This window comes from Neophocaena asiaeorientalis, unplaced genomic scaffold, assembly GCF_003031525.2.
Source record: "Neophocaena asiaeorientalis asiaeorientalis breed wild unplaced genomic scaffold, Neophocaena_asiaeorientalis_V1.1 scaffold477, whole genome shotgun sequence".
Classification (NCBI taxonomy): domain Eukaryota; kingdom Metazoa; phylum Chordata; class Mammalia; order Artiodactyla; family Phocoenidae; genus Neophocaena; species Neophocaena asiaeorientalis.
The window spans coordinates 368779-386474 of record NW_020172630.1 but is presented as its reverse complement, the minus strand read 5'-3'; the positions used below and the strand labels follow the sequence as shown (position 1 = coordinate 386474).

Sequence of the window (17696 nt, the reverse complement as noted above, 5' to 3'; positions counted from 1 at the left end):
AACTGTAGGTGACGTTAACTTCCCAGGTGTCCCTGGTTTTGTTGCAGCCTTCACTGTTTACTAAACAGGAAAGATCAACGTGTAAAAAGTCAGTATTAGGTGACCCGGAAGCAGCAAATGACAGAAACATTCTGTTCGTTCTCTGCACTAAAACGGGAAGAGGACACTTTATTTTTACCTTTCAGATTCTTTTATCTATTGTTCACTTTCCAAAATTTTAAAATGAATTTGGCTGCACCCAGAATACATGAAATACTTGTTAATCCCATTTTCATCTTCCTCCTCTTCTTCCTGTCTGTGTGGGGGATGGGCTTTCATGGAGCTCAGAAGAATCTTGACCAGGCACCTCTCAGGAACTTCATTTTGGGGGTGGTGCATGTTTATATAAATGCTAAAAATCGTACAAGTATTTTCAAATTATAGCTCTGATAGCGATTATTAGAATCGGTAGCATAGGCAAAGAAAAAAAAGGCTTGGAAATATGCAATATATATCATACTGAACCGAGAAAAGGTGAAAAGTTAACTGATGTATTGTTACAGATTCCGATTGGAAAGTGGCTTCATTTTAGGGTGACAGTCTGGGACAGTCCTGGTTTACCCCTGGTGTCCTGTGTATAGATGAAAAGCATCCTCTTCACTCTTGAAAGTGCTCAGGTTTGTGTGATAAATTAGGTGGTCGCCCTAGATGTAAGAACTAACTTTCTTTTCTAAGACTTGAAACAAACACCAGGAAAAGTTTGTGGCCCGCAGTCTCCACTTTTACAAGTCATAACTACCGATACAGCTTTGCTTGCTAAATAAAATACGTATTAAAAGTATACTTCCACTTTGCTTTTTAAAATACGTATTTACTAGTTTTTCCTTCTAACATTAAAAAAAACTACTTCCAGGTTTTCTTTTTATCTGCAATTGCTATTGCCTGTTGGTTTTTGTTTTATTTTCATTTTTTAATTGCAGGATAATTGAGGCAGCAGAAAGGCAAGGTTGTTTGAAATAGAGGTTGGTAACTTTGCTCATGGAAATTTACACATTCAGAATTTTCCACAATCTATGAAACCCACTGAAATGATGACAAATTCATTTAAAGACTATATATCTTAAAAAGATAAAAATTCCACTTTATGTTGTCATACTCATTTTAATTATAACATCATTATGTTTTTCTCTTATCCTTCCTCATCTTTGAATTTTTACTTTGTTCATACTTCTTTGTCTCCCTTTCTCCCCAGCAACCTAATTCCAGTCTCTTGCTTTGTGAAGTATCTGGGGACTGCTGGGCTGGTGGGGTCAGTGAAGTAGGAGCAGATATTCTATAAAGGCAAGTGTCAAACCCTGCCCTAAAAACTAAGGAAAACTCTGCTGCTGGCTTCTTTTGATCAGCATTAGCATTTTATCAAGCATGTCTCCATATTTTAGTGTAAAACAGCTGTCCCCATAATGTTCATTTATTTATATCAATCACCAAGTGCTATTTTAGTGGCTGAATTTCACCGGGGGTAAGAAACCAGGATCTCTGGCTGATGTCAGTAGGCGGTGACAGTATCCAGGCCTCCAGAGGTTGCCCCCTGTTGGAAATCTCACGGAGCTGAAAATACAGAGGTGGAAGGGCCCCAAAGCCACCAGCAGTAATCCATCAACTAATCGCAATTCCAAAGGGTAAGATCAGTGTTCCCACAGTGTATCATCAAAGTGTGAGGAGTTTATCACTTTAAAACCTCACAACCTACTGATAGGTCTGCTTTTCCCTGTCTCCTGAGTTCACCCCTTTATCTTTCACCACCTGTGATCTTCTCTTTCAGCCTTTTCCTCCCTGCCAGTGTGCCGTCCTTTGTCCTTTATCACTTCTTTCTTGGATAAACCTATAGATACAGAATGGAAACAATATTTGGATGATTTTTCTTGTGGAAATCACTAAACGTTTTCATTTCATTATTCTGAGAGCAGAAACTTGCATAAACATGCGTACAGAACATGAGACAAAAAGTGTTATGGACCACACATTGTTTTTGAATTGTGGTATCAAAGATAAAATTACAAGTAAGAACTTAAAAGGCTTTTGGTATATTTTCACATTAAAGGGTTACTTTGCCTTTCTCAAGTGTAACTATTGAGAGTAAAATGTAATCAATTACAGGAGCTCTGTATGTTTCTTTTCCCCACCTCCTGGTTTTTGAGGCTTGAAACCATTGTGGAAAGCTTTCAAAATTGTTACAAATGAAGTTTTTCTTTCACCAGAATTAGGAAGGACCTATTACATTATAAACTCTTCTCTGTGATCCTTAGGGGTAAAACTCCGACAGGGATGAGTAGTTGTTTTGATATCAAGCATTTGTTTAGGCTGTGTAGGACCTGCACATTAGTTAAGTGAATATACCCATTAATGAGCAGAGAAGGGCTAGCGGTGGAAACAGCTCTCCCACTGATCTGGAAAACAAAGAATTCCATTTTAGGGTGTTAAACTGGAATTTGGACTTAACTGGATTTTGATAATCATTTAGAGTTCTGTTCACCAAAAGTGTATCTTCTTGCCCTTTCTTCCTACAATTAGTAGGGGCAAAATACCACAATGTTTAAAATAACAATGAGCATAACTTACAGAAACTGCTAGGAGGCATAACCGTGAAGCAAATTCTAATTAGCATCTTCCCTGGCTTTTTCATTCTATTCATGTTGGAGAAAGAGCTGACAGAAATGAAGAAGTGAGGATACAAGAATGGTCACTAACATTTAATGGGCATATATTTAAGTGCCAGGTTGTGTTAGAAACTCTCTTGGTACCTTGTGTCATTTAATCCTCGCAGTAATCTTAACTTGTTGGTACTATGTGTTATGCCCATTTCATAGATGAAGAAACTAACACAAGTGTCTGAGTAACTTAGCCAGGATCACAAAGCCAGAAAGCGATGGATATTTGAACCCAAGAAAACTTGAGTCTGGAACCTGCCCCTTTTACACTATGCTCACCTGCTTCCTTGAGCTAATCCGGATGGCCTGTGTGGGTGAAATCCCCTTTTACCGCATGGCTTTGGTAAACCAGGGGGACAGCTCTTGAAGTCTTACCTGTTGCATCTTCAAAGGATTGCTCACCTGAGAGGTAGAAAGGGGCGCCTCCTCTCCTGCTACACTCAAGTCACTCTCCTCGGCCACACTAGAAGAGTTTACCATCCCCTCCCCTGTCCTCGCTTCCTGGGCTTTAGGGAAATTAAAAGTAGCCTCTTATGAACAGGCCAGGAGTCTGAGGGGTTGTGAAGTAAGCAGTACGTGTTCATCAAACTAAATACCATGGGCAAAAGTGTGTGTGTTTATGTTGGGAAGGGGGTTGTCAGAAGGATTTATGGCTTAGATTGCTTTCCTAGCAGTGATGGAGATGGACTTTTGCTGCTCTGTCCACACTCTAATCTGAATCCACTTAACCTCAGGTATGTTTGTGTTTATATCTAGAAGGTAGTCTCCCTAATTTGAGGGGAGGCTGAGCCTATGTCCTTGGCGGAGCACGGTGCCTAAGGTTACCAGCCGCCTTCCAAAGCCAGATCTTCACTCAGTAGCTCCTGCTTTATGTCCTATAATTGCCCCACGTGTAGGAACAGTCACTTTTCCCCTTTGTGTATAGCTAGATTAGTGCAGTTCTCAAACTCAACTCAAAAGGGATGACAACTTGGTGAAACTACTAGCCCCATAGCAGCACCTCCTGAGTATATTTTGCTTTGGCTATTGGAGTTGTAGCTGGTTGTCTGACTGCTTTCAAGTTGCTTCAATTTGAAATTGACCTCCAGGAAAGGAACGTGCTAATGCTGATTTACACATAATTTTCAGAATTATTCAGAAGTTGGTTGGAACAGTTCCTTTATTCCAGAGTTTTCTGATGTGTTTTCATAGGAAAAAATCCCATGTTCAGGGGAGTTCAGGATATGCTGGGTTAAAAGGGTTAAACAGTTTTATTTTCTGTAAGATTCTCAGAGCCTTTAACATGACGGAAACTGTGAATCTGTAAGTAGGCAATAGAGTACCCAGTATCTCTCAAACTTAACTTCACCACACGATCCCTGTTTGTCAGACACATTCTGGTACCAGTGCTTCTTAGAAATACGTAGTGGATAAGAACATAGACAGTACATTCTGATGGCAAGATCCATCTTACTATGGTCTTGAACAAGGTACTTAACCTCTCTGTACCGCAGTCTCATCTGCAAAATAGAGATGATAATACCTACTTTAAAATGTTGTGAAAATTAAATGACCATATATATATATATATATATATATATATATATATACACCTCTGTCGATCTGCCTCACGTTACTAAGTGTAGTATGTGTTAGCTGCTGTTGTCGTAACTATTTGCCCCTCTATTTACTAATGGTATAGGCCCCATACACATGGAAAGTGTAAACGCCAAAAGTTAGAGAAAGCTCCTTGTGACCTTTCTATAATAAAAGGAACATCTGAACTAGGGAGTGATATAGTGGCTTTGAGCCTGGGGGAAAACTCAACAGAGTTTCCAGTTTAAATCATCTATCTAGTCGGTATGGCTACCGTCATGATGAAATGAAAATGTTGACTTTGAGTAACTAAAGGTAAAAGAAAAGAAAAAGGGAAAAGTGAACAGGGGCAAGAATTATTTTTGTATTTATCTAATTTGGACTAGGTTGAAATAGAAAATGTCAAGTTATGAGTAGTGTAAAACAGTGACATCAAACACTTAAAATCCCAGCTTCCTGGATAAATGCTGTGGAAAGAATGAAGTTGATTGCTAAAGTCTAGCTGGGCAAGAAGGTGAAGAGAAAGCCATGTCAAGATGTGGCTTAGGCAGCAAATTAAGAAGATAGCCATTCATTCAAACAGTAAAATAAATATAATTCATTCTCCAGGTGCAAAAGAGAGAGCTCTGTTTTCAGTCGTTCACAGTCAAATGCAGAACTAGGCTGTAAACAACAAACCATAATAAAATAAGCTTTAGGATAGAGGTACCAGCACGGTGCTATGGAATCTCAGAAAATGATGCCACTAAAAAGCTAGGAGGTGGAGCTTGGATGACCTATCTCTGGGCTGGCCTGGCCCAGAGTCAACTGTTTGATGCTCATTTGCATGAGCGAGCGAGCGAGCGAGCGAGCGAGAGAGTGAGAGTGTGTGTGTGTGTGTGTGTGTGTGTACAATACAGGAGGGAAGACTTCCATTCTAGAGCAAGTGATCCCAACTGGGAGGCTGTGAGCGAGCGAGCCACACGAAGTAAAAATGGGAGGCTTGATCGCATGTCCTTCACCAGACGGGTCCAAAATGACTATATAAAGTAAATACCATAAATCACTGTTGTCAGGGCGCACACCACCTCCTCCCTCCCTTCCCCACAGCCGTCCTCATTTCCACACCCCCTCAACGGTTCAGGGAGAGCTCGTGGTCTAAGTAAACGAGAGGACTTCTGACTGTAATCCTAGCACGTCACTTCGTTGAAGGCAAACACGTGGTTCAGAGAGAACTTATAAATCTCTCCTCCCAGGCAGGATCGTGATGTTATCTGCTGGCAGCAGAAGGTTCGCTCCGAGGGGAGCTCCAGAAGCTCCCGACCAGAGAGAGAGAGAGAGAGAGAGAGAGAGAGGCAGGCAGAGGCAGCGGGAGAGATACAGAGAGACCGAGAGAGGCAGAGAGACACACACACAGGGAAGAGCGAGAGCGCAAGTGAAGGAGGCCTGGCGAGAGGGATGGAGAGCCTAGGATAACGGTCTAGGGGGCCATTCGGGGGCAAACCGAGGGGCTGCCTGGCTGCAGAAAAGAGGAAGGAGAGGATCTACTGCAGGCTGCCAAGTGCCTACTACCCTCGGCGAGAAAGCCCAAGTGGGAGAGAAACCAGGAGTGGGTGGGCAAGGGTGGGTGTCCAAGGGAACCCTTTCGCAACCCCCTAGGAATAAAACTCCCCTGTCGGCGCGTCCCGGGGCTGCCGCTGCGGTCCGCGGGGGGCGAAAGCCACGGCGGCGGCCGCCGCTCGTCTGTTGCCGGGTTGGCGTTTCGAGCGAGAGGAGAAGGAACAGAAGAAGGGAGCTGGAGGCCGGACGCGTTCGCCAGCGGCGGCGGCGGCGGCAACGTGGAGTGACCGGGCGGGTCGGCGCGCCGGCCGGGGTGTCGGCCCCCGCGCGCACCTCCGGGAGCAGGATCCTCGCCGCGGCCCCCGCGGCCCCCGCCGGACGCGGCCGAGTCCCGGGCGCAGCGCGAAGCGCTCCCGCCTCCCCGCCGGGGCCGGGCTCGCTCCCAGCGCGCGCACACGGGCGCGCGCGCGCGCGCACACTCACACACACACTCACACACGTGTGCGCCCCTCCGCTCCGGAGCTGCTGCTGCTCCTGCTTTCAGCGCCGTAGTGGAAGGCAGGGCCGCGCCGCTCCTTCTTTAAATATATAAATTGGAGCCGGCCGGCCTCGGCCGCCCCCCTGACAGCGCTGCCCGCGGCCCTCCCGCCGGCGCTCCCGCTGCCAGCCCCGGGACCTTTTCATCTCTTCCCTTTTGGCCGGAGGAGCCGAGTTCGGATCCGCCACTCCGCGCCCGAAACTGACACACTGAACTCCGTTTCCTCCTCCTAAATTTATTTCTGCCTAATAGCCACTCGTCTCTTTTTTGCCCCCATCTCGTCGCTCCAAGAAAACTTTTGCTGACTCCCCCAAGTGAAGCTTCCCCCTTGCCCGTCGTGTATTAATATTTCCACTTGGGGAACGACTTGCCTTTTCTTTTTAAAGGAATTCAAGCAAGATAGCTTTTTCTCTCGGACATTGACTCCCGATTGTTTTCAAAAGTTTCGCATTAAAAAAAAAAATCTACCTGATCTGTACTTTGAGAGTTGTTGGTTTCTTTTTATTTTTCTTACTTTTTTACTTTTTAAAAAATTTTTTTTCCACCTTAAAAAAAAATGCACTACTGTGTGCTGAGCGCTTTTCTTCTCCTGCATCTGGTCACGGTCGCGCTCAGCCTGTCTACCTGCAGCACGCTCGACATGGACCAGTTCATGCGCAAGAGGATCGAGGCGATCCGCGGACAGATCCTGAGCAAGCTGAAACTCACCAGCCCCCCAGAAGACTATCCCGAACCCGAGGAGGTCCCCCCGGAGGTGATTTCCATCTACAACAGCACAAGGGACTTGCTCCAGGAGAAGGCGAGCCGGAGGGCGGCCGCCTGCGAGCGCGAGCGGAGCGACGAGGAGTACTACGCCAAGGAGGTTTACAAAATAGACATGCCGCCCTTCTTCCCCTCGGAAAGTAAGTACCGCTCCCCGCTTCCACTCCCCGGGGCTTAGCGCTGCCCGAGGCTTCCAGAACCGCAGCCACTCCAGGGATCGCCCTGCCCTCTCCGGGTCCCAGCTCGCTCCTTCCCCTGCTCCTGTCCTCCGTCCCACCCACCTCCTTGCCAGTTGTGTGCTTGAGGACGTTAGGCTTTGAAACGTGGACTTGCGACTTTTAATTTTCTCCATTTCTCCCTTCCCCCAACGCCCCCGTCTTTTATAAGGCGTTTTTCTCTTTTTTTCTCTTCCCTGGAATTCTCGACTCGGCCACCGGCTAGGAGTCAGCCCTCTGTCAAACTTGGAGGCGCTCCCTGGGGCCGCGTTAAACCGGGAAACCTTGGTGGGTTTGTTTTCTTTGCTCCGATTGGCCTGAAGCCCGCCGAACTGGTGCACGAGGGGTTAAAAAAAAAAGTGGCTCAAAACTAGCCTCTCCGGAAGGCGCCCCTTTCCGTGCCGACCTATCAGCTGATTCCCCAAGCCTTCCCTATTGTCTCTAAACTCCCCGAAAAATGTCAGCATCGCCAAGACAAAACCCGATCTGGAGACCCCTCCAAAAACCTACCTCCAACCCCTCAATTCTTGAATCTACTGCCTCGGCGAGGTGTTTACATTTCCCCCAAGGCGAGATCTTGTAACCACGTCCCCTTTTGATTTCACCTGGACTGGTAGAAAGGACAGCTTCGTTGCTGACTACGTTTAAAAGGGTTTTTCCTTCACGTTATTTTTTTCCGAATTCACTCAAACCTGCCTTCTTAAAATCGCCGGTGTAGCAGATCCTTTTTCTTATGCGTTTATCGTTTATCTTTCTCACTCTTGAGCTCTGTGTTCCCTGCCCTTTCATAGGCTTCCTGCAGTCACTTCGTTGCATTCCTAAATCTCAGCGTAGAAGACAGCCGATTTTTTTTTTTTAAACTGGCTTCTCTGAGGGCAGTGTCCTCAAAACCAGCTGGCATACAGTAGCAACGGGAGTGAATGATTGATTGTTGAGTTCTTTGAGGGGAAGGGAAGAAGGCAGTTAGCTTAGAATGATTTCCAAGTTCTTTAAAAAAAAGAAAAGAAGAAGAAGCATATATTGATGCCTGAGAGGGTTAAATGCCAGGAAGAAGAAAAAGAAAAAAAAAAAAAAGAGCTCCAACATTTGCCTATTCCAAATCCCAAGTCGTACACTTTTCATTGGTTGCCCATCTCTCTCCTCCCCTTTCCATGCCCTATATACTCCCTGGCAGCCTTCACAACGTCTCTGTGTCTTGCCTACAGAGATAATATGGCCATCTTGGTAATTTTATCCTAGAGGTTCTAATTGCAGGGTGGTGCTTTTCTTTTTGAATATTTGTATTTAGTTTGACAAGTCGTAGTTCCGGGACTTGCCATGTCTTGTATTTGATGGTCTCAGATTGTCAGCTGAAGTATCCAACCCCAGGCTTCCTGGCGACCTCTGTTTTGCTGCAAGCATCATCTCTTCTTGTTTAAGGGCAGAGCTGAGGCAGGAGATCCTGGCAAGCGGGATGATTTTATTATTGTAATTACGTCACCATCCACAACAATGGTGATAAATACACTCCACCCTGGTGATTCCCCCCCCCGGGAGTGAAGGAAAGCTTTCTACCTGGGGTGGAGCCATGGAATTAATTAGGAAAGAAAGTTCATTGTAATTAGTCCAAAATCATTGAGACCCAACGGGGAGTTGAGTCAGTTTGCCTTCTCTAGCACGTGCAACCGTTCTACTGGAATTTGGGCAGGCGGGCAGTTATGTTATGTAGAACCAGAACAAGCCAAGCCTTCAATGTTTACCTGCAACAGCTCTCATGAATTGCTGGCATTTCCATAACAGAGAGGAGGTCTGATCCCTTCATGAGATAGGTGTGGAGAGAGCAAATTACCCAAGAGGGTGTTCATTCTTTGTTCTTCAAGCACTCTTCAGTTTAAAGAACTGAGGTGATCCCACGCAAGATTATCATCATCACCAAATTGGAAAAAATTCTCAAATTATTAGAATTTCAGAGGTTGGCATCTCAGGTGCGTGTGTGGATTCCCTTCTGCTTCCTCTCCCAGCTACCAAAGAAATGAAAGCCTCTGATCAATGCAGGATAAAATATAAACTATCAGTCTTCCTACAAAGAGTGCAGGCTTCTTAAAGCCTTAAAGGAAATTTAGGAGCAGAAAGCCTTATTAATAGCAGATTTGATACTACTGTGCTAGGACTGTGAATAATTTTATAGACAGTAGGTTAACTGATTTTCCAGTACTTTCTAGTTATACTGGAATATAGTGAACCCTTCCAAAAAAAAGGAAGAAAAGAAAAAAAAATCACTCCACCATATTTTTAAAGGGCAAACGGAAAGGACAGCATTGGCTTATATACCAGCTTTCCCTCTTTAGGACCTTTCCGCCTAACTTTTAACTGGGTCCTCCCTGAAGAGACAGTGGGGAGGAAGTGTGCCTGTCATTTCTTGAAGGGAATCTGCAGCGGGTCATAAGCCCCAGAGATGAAGGCATGGGAAAGATCACTGGTTCACTTTTTACCACCAACTTATTAGCGTTCAGGGAGTGACTTCAGCTCAAATATTACAAATATGCTCTAAGCATGCTCAATGAGCTATATATCATTACAGGTTGTTGGTAGCCCTTTGCAGGACGTTTTATACAGTTCAGACAAAATGTTTTTAGCAATGTAGAGTTTTAAAAGTAAAAATATAAGAGATATTGTATATGCCTTCAGGCATATTTTGTCTTAAATATTATCCTTGGCCCAGCGTACTATATAAATACAGTAAATATGAATAGAACTGGCCAGGTGCCAATCTCCTAGGATGAATTTTAGTCAAGAAGGTATTTATGGGATATAAATAATACTGTGTCAACATTTGAAGAAGGGATCTGATTAGTTTTGAACTTATTCGTATTGATCTTTTCACATGCTGTTAGTTTAAGGCTCAAAGTGGAGTTATGCTAAGGTTTACCCATACTTTACCCAGTGGGAATTAGTGGACTTCTCGTCCTTTTGGCAATCCACTTGAACTTCAAGTACATCTATTCAAAAGACACTGTACAGGGCTTTAGAAATTTAGAAAGAGTGATTCCACATAACAGAGTAAGAATCCAAATGATTAACAATTAAAATATGTAGACCCTTCAACAGTCAAAAAAAAAAAAAAGGAAGAGACAAAATTTTATTTTCTTTCTTTCGCCTCTCTTTTCCATGTAACAGATCAGGCACGTGTTGTGGTTCTAACTGTGGTGATTTTGTCCTTTCCCCCGCCCACACCCTCAGGGAACATTTGGCAATGTCTGGAGACATTTTGGGCTGTCATGATTGGGAGTGGAAGGGCCAGGGAGGTTGCTCACCATTCTAGAATGCACAGGAAAGGTCCCTTTTCCACCCGCCACCCCCATACATCAAAGGATTATCCAGCTCCACGTGGAGAAACCCGGTAACCCTGGGATTTATTTGCAGTTGCTGAATTCTGCTAGTGGTACCATTTCCAAAGTAATAATCTGAAAGTAAAACATCTTTATCATCAAAAGGACATTAACATGGAATAGAAAGATAATCAGAAACTTTTCTTAAGTAAGTGGGACTATGAATTTGACTCTTTGGTATGGTGTATACCTCATTATTATGATCTTAAAGGGCCTAAATTAGAGGCATCAAAGGTTCCCATTCATTTAGCCTAAGTAAGGGTGTCGCTCCACCCATCTGTAACTTCAGTCAGCAGCAATGTGATATTAGTCAGGACAGAGCAAAAAAGAAGTGAGGGATTACCGTGGATTTTCCTTGCAAGGAAAATAAGCAGCTCATGTTAAGGAAGAGTGGAATCTCCAAGCTCAGCAACGGAAGAAAGTTGGTTTATTCTATCATATTGAATTAGATAAACTAAAATATACAGCCTGAGACATTACGGTGAGGTTTCCTTTGTAATTGTTTCACATAAATGCTAAGCATTTAATACCAAGCAATCTCTTTTTCTATTTCCCCTGTAATTTTCCAAGTGAAATTGAGGAAGATAGAAAGAACACCAATAACACTATGGTTTGTGGGGGTGGGGGGGCGGACGCAACTTAACATTCTATTCATGGATATATCTTTCTGTGTACACATTGCTGAACTGTCAGCCAATTGCCCGATGAAAGAAAATATTAGCAGTTGCTGGAACATAGTACTATTTTTGCTTGATGTTTCAGGGGTTTTTTTTCTGTTTCTTAAATTGAACTATAGTTGATTTACAATATTGTGTTAGTTTCAGGTATACAGCAAAGTGATAGGGATTTTATTTTTCAGATTCTCTGTGGATGTGTCAGAAAGAGGGACACTCAGAGAGAGAGAGACAGACTTGAACCCCTTCCCTAGACTTCCCCAATGATTGAGTTATTAATACACAGCAGACCCAACTTTAATTCCCCCACTTGTATTGCATCATTGCTTGTACTAACTCTAGTGCCTAATTGTGGTCGCGTTTAACTTTAGGCTCCGTTCTCTTCCAGGATTTTCTCTCTTTTCTTTCTTTTACTTTTCAAAGTCTAGCAAAACTCCTCAAAGAGATATACTGGTTATAACTGAAGCAGTTGGGCCGTCTTTGTTGCCAAGGGAGGCCGGCCTCCTCTCCTGAGGAGTCCCCACTGGATGGAGGCTGGGCTTTGTGAAGCTGGAGGGGTAGATGGGGACCAGCTGACCTGGCAGAGGCTCCGGGAGCCTTCTGTGTCTCCACAGCGACCCCTGGGGTCTACTCAAGGAGCTGCACTTTTTGAACGATGCCTTCTCCCTGGTCAAGAGATGCTGATGTAACCCCAGTCACAGCATCTTTCATATAAAAAGATATGAAAGAATGACAGATCCTGTTTCCTAGAGGAAACTGAGATGTGAGAAAAGGGCTAATGACTCACTGTTGATCCCATATCAAATCTGGGTTAGAACAAAGGAGGTCACTGACTCCTAGGCCTTTGCCCAGAGATTACAACACACTTCAAGCTGCATTTTTAGAAGTTTAGGGAAAATAGAGTGGCAGAGCCTGGCCCTGGGAGAGACGTACAAGCTGACCACCGAGGTGGGATTCTGGGGGGACTCCTCCCTCCCCGCCGCCACCCCCAGCCCTTTACAGGTTCAGTATTAAGGTGAGCCGGGAGCAAAGAACCTGCAGGGAAGAGCTCTGCAAACAGCCCTGTCAGCTCTCCTGATATAGCATTTCCGGTCCTCAGGGATCCTGGAGAGAGGATGTGGATTTGCCAGATGTGCTCGCTCTCCTTAGGCAGCCCGACTGCCGAAGGGTGGATCCACTTTGCAGATTCTGAACAGCTTGATGAAATGTGCCTCTGGCCCAGAGATAAACAAACGTTTCCATTGTCATTTTGAAACCATATGGTGTGCTTTGGGTTTTTAATATTTTTTCAACAAAGATACTTTTTAACCTAGGAATTCAGTGTTCTCCAGGTAGTTTCAATTTAATCACGTACTAGGGATTCTCTGATGGGTTTGTTGAGGCGGAAAAGCTTGTCTCCATCCTGTGTTTGGGAGAAATTCGCCTCCCGCTGCAGTCACAAGTGGGTTTTGGTGGTTGTCGTTGGTTTTGTTTCTTTTCTAACCTCTGATAGGTCAGAACTACACTGCACTGTGACCAGCACCTTGCTTCCGGATTGGCTCGGTGGCCTTGACTCTGCATCTGAACTCCCCCTTGACCACTTCCCCACAGGCTCTAAATTGCCTTCTTGTTCTTCTCGCTTCTGGAATATCTGCGCGTAGGGTGGTGAACTTCATTCAACCATGGCTCCATTTCTTCACTTGTAAAGATGAAGAAGGTGCCGGCTTCCTAGGGTTGCAAAGGACTGACCGTGACCTGTGTAAGGACGCCCTGAGCTCTGCTTCTGGCACTTAGTAGACCCTCTTTGCATGTCAGCTATTAACCATTGATTCTCAGACACCATTGATTTAAAGGTACACTGTTACTTTATGTGCCACAGAGAAAGAAATATCACTGACAATTGACTGTAACGTGCCATTGATTATGAGATATTAAAAGGAGATATGTTAGAGATATTCCAATATGATTAAAAGTGATGTCCTGGGGACCACTCCCACCAGCCTGGGATGTCTCGGGACCAACAACTCATTCATTTCCTAGTAAGTTCCACTCAGTAGATCTGTTTCCCTGGCTCCCTCGGATTGGTCCTTAGGTGACCCTTGCCACCTGAGGGGCTGGGAACAGAGACCGGCAGGGCTGGTAATCCAGCATGCCCAGCACTATCTAATCCTCATATAGGGAGGCCTTGAGGATTTAGGCTTCGTAGGTAAGATCTCAGATGTCTCAGATAATATCCAAGACCTTTCAGGGTCAGGCCCCTCCTCCTTGCTCAGCAGCCCCCCAACTAAATCCCCCCAAGAAAACTACACTCCAGCCAGATCACCCTCTTTTCCTTTACCCAAATGGGCCCTTTATTTCTGTGCCTCCAGCCCTTTGTTTATGTCATTTCTTCCACTTAGAGATCCATCTTTTAACACCTTTAAATACCCTTCGAGGTTTAGTTAGTACCATCTCCTTATGAGACCTTCGTCGACGTTCTTTGTCCTATTTAAGTAGCTCTTCCTCTGCACTTTCACAATACTGATATTCATCTCTATCTCAGCCTCTTTTGTTTTGCTGTAGGTAAAATCTAGCTGTCCTGACCTGTCTTCTTCATCGGTTTGTAAACTGCCTCAGAACAGGAACCCACTCTGACTTACCTATGTTCTTACAGCACTTTGTTGTTGCTCAATCAATGCTTAATAAAGGAATGAGCGTTTCCCTTTAGAGAATAAGATTGAGTTACCAGAAAAAGGATCAAGAGTTCAAAGCATTGGGGTTTCCCTGGTGGCGCAGTGGTTGGGAGTCCGCCTGCCGATGCAGGGAACACGAGTTCGTGCCCCGGTCCGGGAAGATCCCACATGCCGGGAAGCGGCTGGGCCCGTGAGCCATGGCCGCTGAGCCTGCGCATCCGGAGCCTGTGCTCCGCAACGGGAGGCCACAACCGTGAGAGGCCCGCGTACCACAAAAAAAATAAAGAGTTCAAAGCATTGGACCAGGAGATATGGAGAGACAGAAATCTACTCACCTCCGTTATTGGGGACAATGTTCCTGATGGATCTTGTCCCTGTGCTGAAGGCAACACAGGCTTCTCAGAACCATTCATTTCCTGTTTCCAGTTTTGCAGATAAAAATGAAAATGATGGCGATAATGATGATGATGAAAGCTAACCCTCATTGGGTACATACTACGTGCCAAGCATAGTTTTAAATATTTTACATGCATGCACTTATTTCACACTCAAAAGTGACCCTATACGGTCCAGACTGGCATTTTCCCTGTGACGTATGAGGACACGGCTATAACTATTTCTATCAGCGATGTCTTACTGGAAGTCAGAGTTTTAGGTACCACAAGTAATAGAGGCCCCAAATAGAGACCAGGAAATGGAGAACATGACTTTTCCTGCCCTCTTGCAAAACGATACAGTCCCTCCATGAAAGGGTGGTGACTCTCCTCACCTGGCAGGAATTACATTCATAGAAGCTCTGCATTCTTTCCCTCCAGAAGGAAGTATACTTCTGAAGCCTTTCCTACCACCCTGGGTCTCTCTTCTTGCCTCTACCACATTCTTCCACTTTTATCTCTGTACTTGGTTGATACAAAAATTGTGATTTCTCAAGTCTCCTGGTCTTGATCTTGAACTGCAACCATTTTCTTCGCAACATTTTTATAAATTTGATTGATAGGTGATTCGTCTTGTCTCTCGCAGAAAATTAATTTATTGAGGAAGGCAGGATGGTGTTGTACAGTGAGCACAGACCTGAGAGCCAGGCAGCCCCAAGAAGTGAAAGAAAGAGAATAGATAAAAGGGACTCGCACCAGAGGAATCTCAGAGGCTGAAAGGGAAGAGGGAGCATCAAAGACAGGAAGTCCTACTCCAGGCCAATGGCAGTTGTTAAAATGTGGTCTTGTTTGGGTTAGCAACTTGGCTGTCTCCGTGCAAGTTATTAAATCGGCCTCGTTGACATTTAAGTTGCTTCCTGCTGAATTCAGATCCTACCTCTGCCATCACCAGCTTGGTGACCAGGCCGAACCCCCTGCACTTAAGCTGATCTCAGTTTGTTCACTTGTAACGATGAAGAAGCTGATATCTGCCCCCTGGGGTTGTAGAGGATGGATGATGACAGGCAAAGAAAGGCCAAGTGCAGCTGCTTCTGGTACCTAATAGGCTTGCTTTACACGGCAGCTATCCTTCACTGAATCTCAAACGCTATGGATTTTACGGTACACCATTATTTTAGATGCCACTTAAAAAGAAATACCATTGCCAAGTAATTGTAACGTGCCAGTGATTCTAAGAGGGCATCAGGATTTTAGAGGTATGAAAATATGAAAAATATGTAAAATCAGTGAAGTCGCATAAATATTTGTGGATTGGGAGAATAGCGGTCCACGTGCATGTAGCAGAGTGCTATGTCCTAGAAGCACATCGAAAATAAAATTGAGTGGGAACATGATATCTGCCCTCGGAAAACGTTTCTATTTAGTAAACTTTAAGAGCCTGCGACTGGTAATCGCCACCTCTGGCACCAGAAGCAGGAGGTCCGCATCATGGATTCCTCCCAGCTGGAGTATCTTACTGTGTGCGCTCAGTGCATTAATATCCAGTTTTGATTTTTTTTTTTTTTTTGACATCTCAAGATGTTACCAGTTGTTTCAAAGGGCCTTTACATTTCTAGGGAAAAAACGTTTAAAGTTATTTTTAACGGATCTCTGAGTACACGTATGAGTCACGTAGCACTCACCTCTTTATCTTTCTGGGCCTTAAAGGTTGAAATCCAACAAAGGATGGGGGGAGGGTATTGCTCAGAAAAGGCCAGCATGCAGAAGGGACTTGTGGGCAATGTGCCTCTGGGCTGGCGCGGCCCCTCCTCCCAGGCCCCCTGTCTCACCCGCTCCCCTGGGGAGAGGCTCTGTTAAGAAGGAAGCCAGGACGTTTGGACCTCCCTGCATCTCCGTGATCAGGCACCAGCCACAGCAGTTTCTTCGCTGTCAGGCGACTCATTTAAAAGCAGACTTTAGCAGCAAAATGCCATTAGGGGGTAGAAGTCTCCCAGAGGAGGATGGATGGGAGGAAGGGGAGAGGGTAGTGGAGGAGTCACCACAAAGGATTTGAGGAGGAAATGAAAACTTAGAAGGTGATGTCAGAGAGGAGAGGCCGTGCTAGGCCCAGGGTGGCAGTTAACAGAGCAGAATGATCTCTGCGTGCGGTAGCATCCTGGCTTTCCTGGGGCGACCGAGTAAAACCACTTCGTTGGTATGAGAAGACGCTGCCGTCCAAGAGGAATCGAGTTTACTGGATTTAGCATCTGTTACAAGGAGGGAAAGCCTGCTGGTGCCCAGAAAGCTCTTCTGTGTGGACCAGCCCCCATCCCTTCATTCTCAAAAATGAGCCCTTGGATTTGGTTCTTCCTGATAAGTCAAAAATGTGGGGCTTAGATGTTCCTTTAATCACAACAACTTGAGGAACTTAAAGCGAATGGAAAATGCTTTCTGGATGTTACAAAGCCCAGACCTTCTGAAAATAGTTCAAATGCATTTCCAACCTCCCCAGGCAGCTGTTTGCGCTCACACTGGCACGTTGCACACATCTCTGTCCACAGAGAGACTGTCACTCTCCCTTCGGGCCTTCCTCGTGGCCTCCATGTCAGTAATTAGGAAGCAGGACGTTCCTGAGGGAGAGACGTGGTGTTTCTGAAAGGAGAGTCATGGGGCAGCTGTTGGAGAGTAAGGCTGCTTTTTTGGAGATGTTTGTTTCAGGAAGTGCTGTAGCATCTTTCCAGTCTCAAGGAAGAAAAAGAAAAATGTTGTGACTTTGACCTTGGCGCTCCGTTCATTTGGCTTTTGCTATCTAACCCACACCACACTGACAAATACCACATCTGTCTTGACAAGCTAGTTCACAAATAACTGCTCACTCATAACTTCAGGCTGTTGTAAGAATCCTTATTTGTTCCTTCAGCACAGTTCGGTTTTGAGAAAGACATTGAAACGATCGGAAGTCCACTGGTCTTTACAGATCTCAGGGGAAGCACTCTCTAAAAGAGAAGACCATATTTTTTAATGCATTTTAAGAGCGCTAAAATATATTATTGCCCATAAATGGGAATTTTCTGGGAAATTTAATTTTTAAGTTTTGGAGTCATTTCTGTATTGGGAATTGAACACTTCTTAGACCAAATTCATCAGGGATTATTCTCTCTAGACCACTGGTAGCAGTCACTTTGTCATTCCTTCCACTGGGGGGGTTTATTCTTATAGGGTCATTTATTTCCCTATCCATTGACTTAATCTCATTTTCACTCTGCTTTGACAACTTAATGACCATGCCATTGAAGTTGTTTCTTCTTGCTTTATAATAAACTCCTATAACTCA

The 17696-nt window shown here is 44.8% G+C and overlaps 1 protein-coding gene across 3 annotated transcripts in view; it reads left to right on the top strand.

Moving 5' to 3' along the window:
• The first annotated feature begins 6417 nt into the window (after window positions 1-6417).
• TGFB2 (transforming growth factor beta 2) overlaps window positions 6418-17696 on the top strand; it is an 83299-nt gene continuing 72020 nt past the window's right edge. For all 3 annotated transcript variants that reach the window (XM_024739218.1, XM_024739216.1, XM_024739217.1), the window contains exon 1: window positions 6418-7241. In XM_024739218.1, coding sequence (XP_024594986.1) covers window positions 6896-7241 — 346 coding nt within the window. In that variant the 5' untranslated portion in view covers window positions 6418-6895. The remainder of the gene's footprint in view (window positions 7242-17696) is intronic.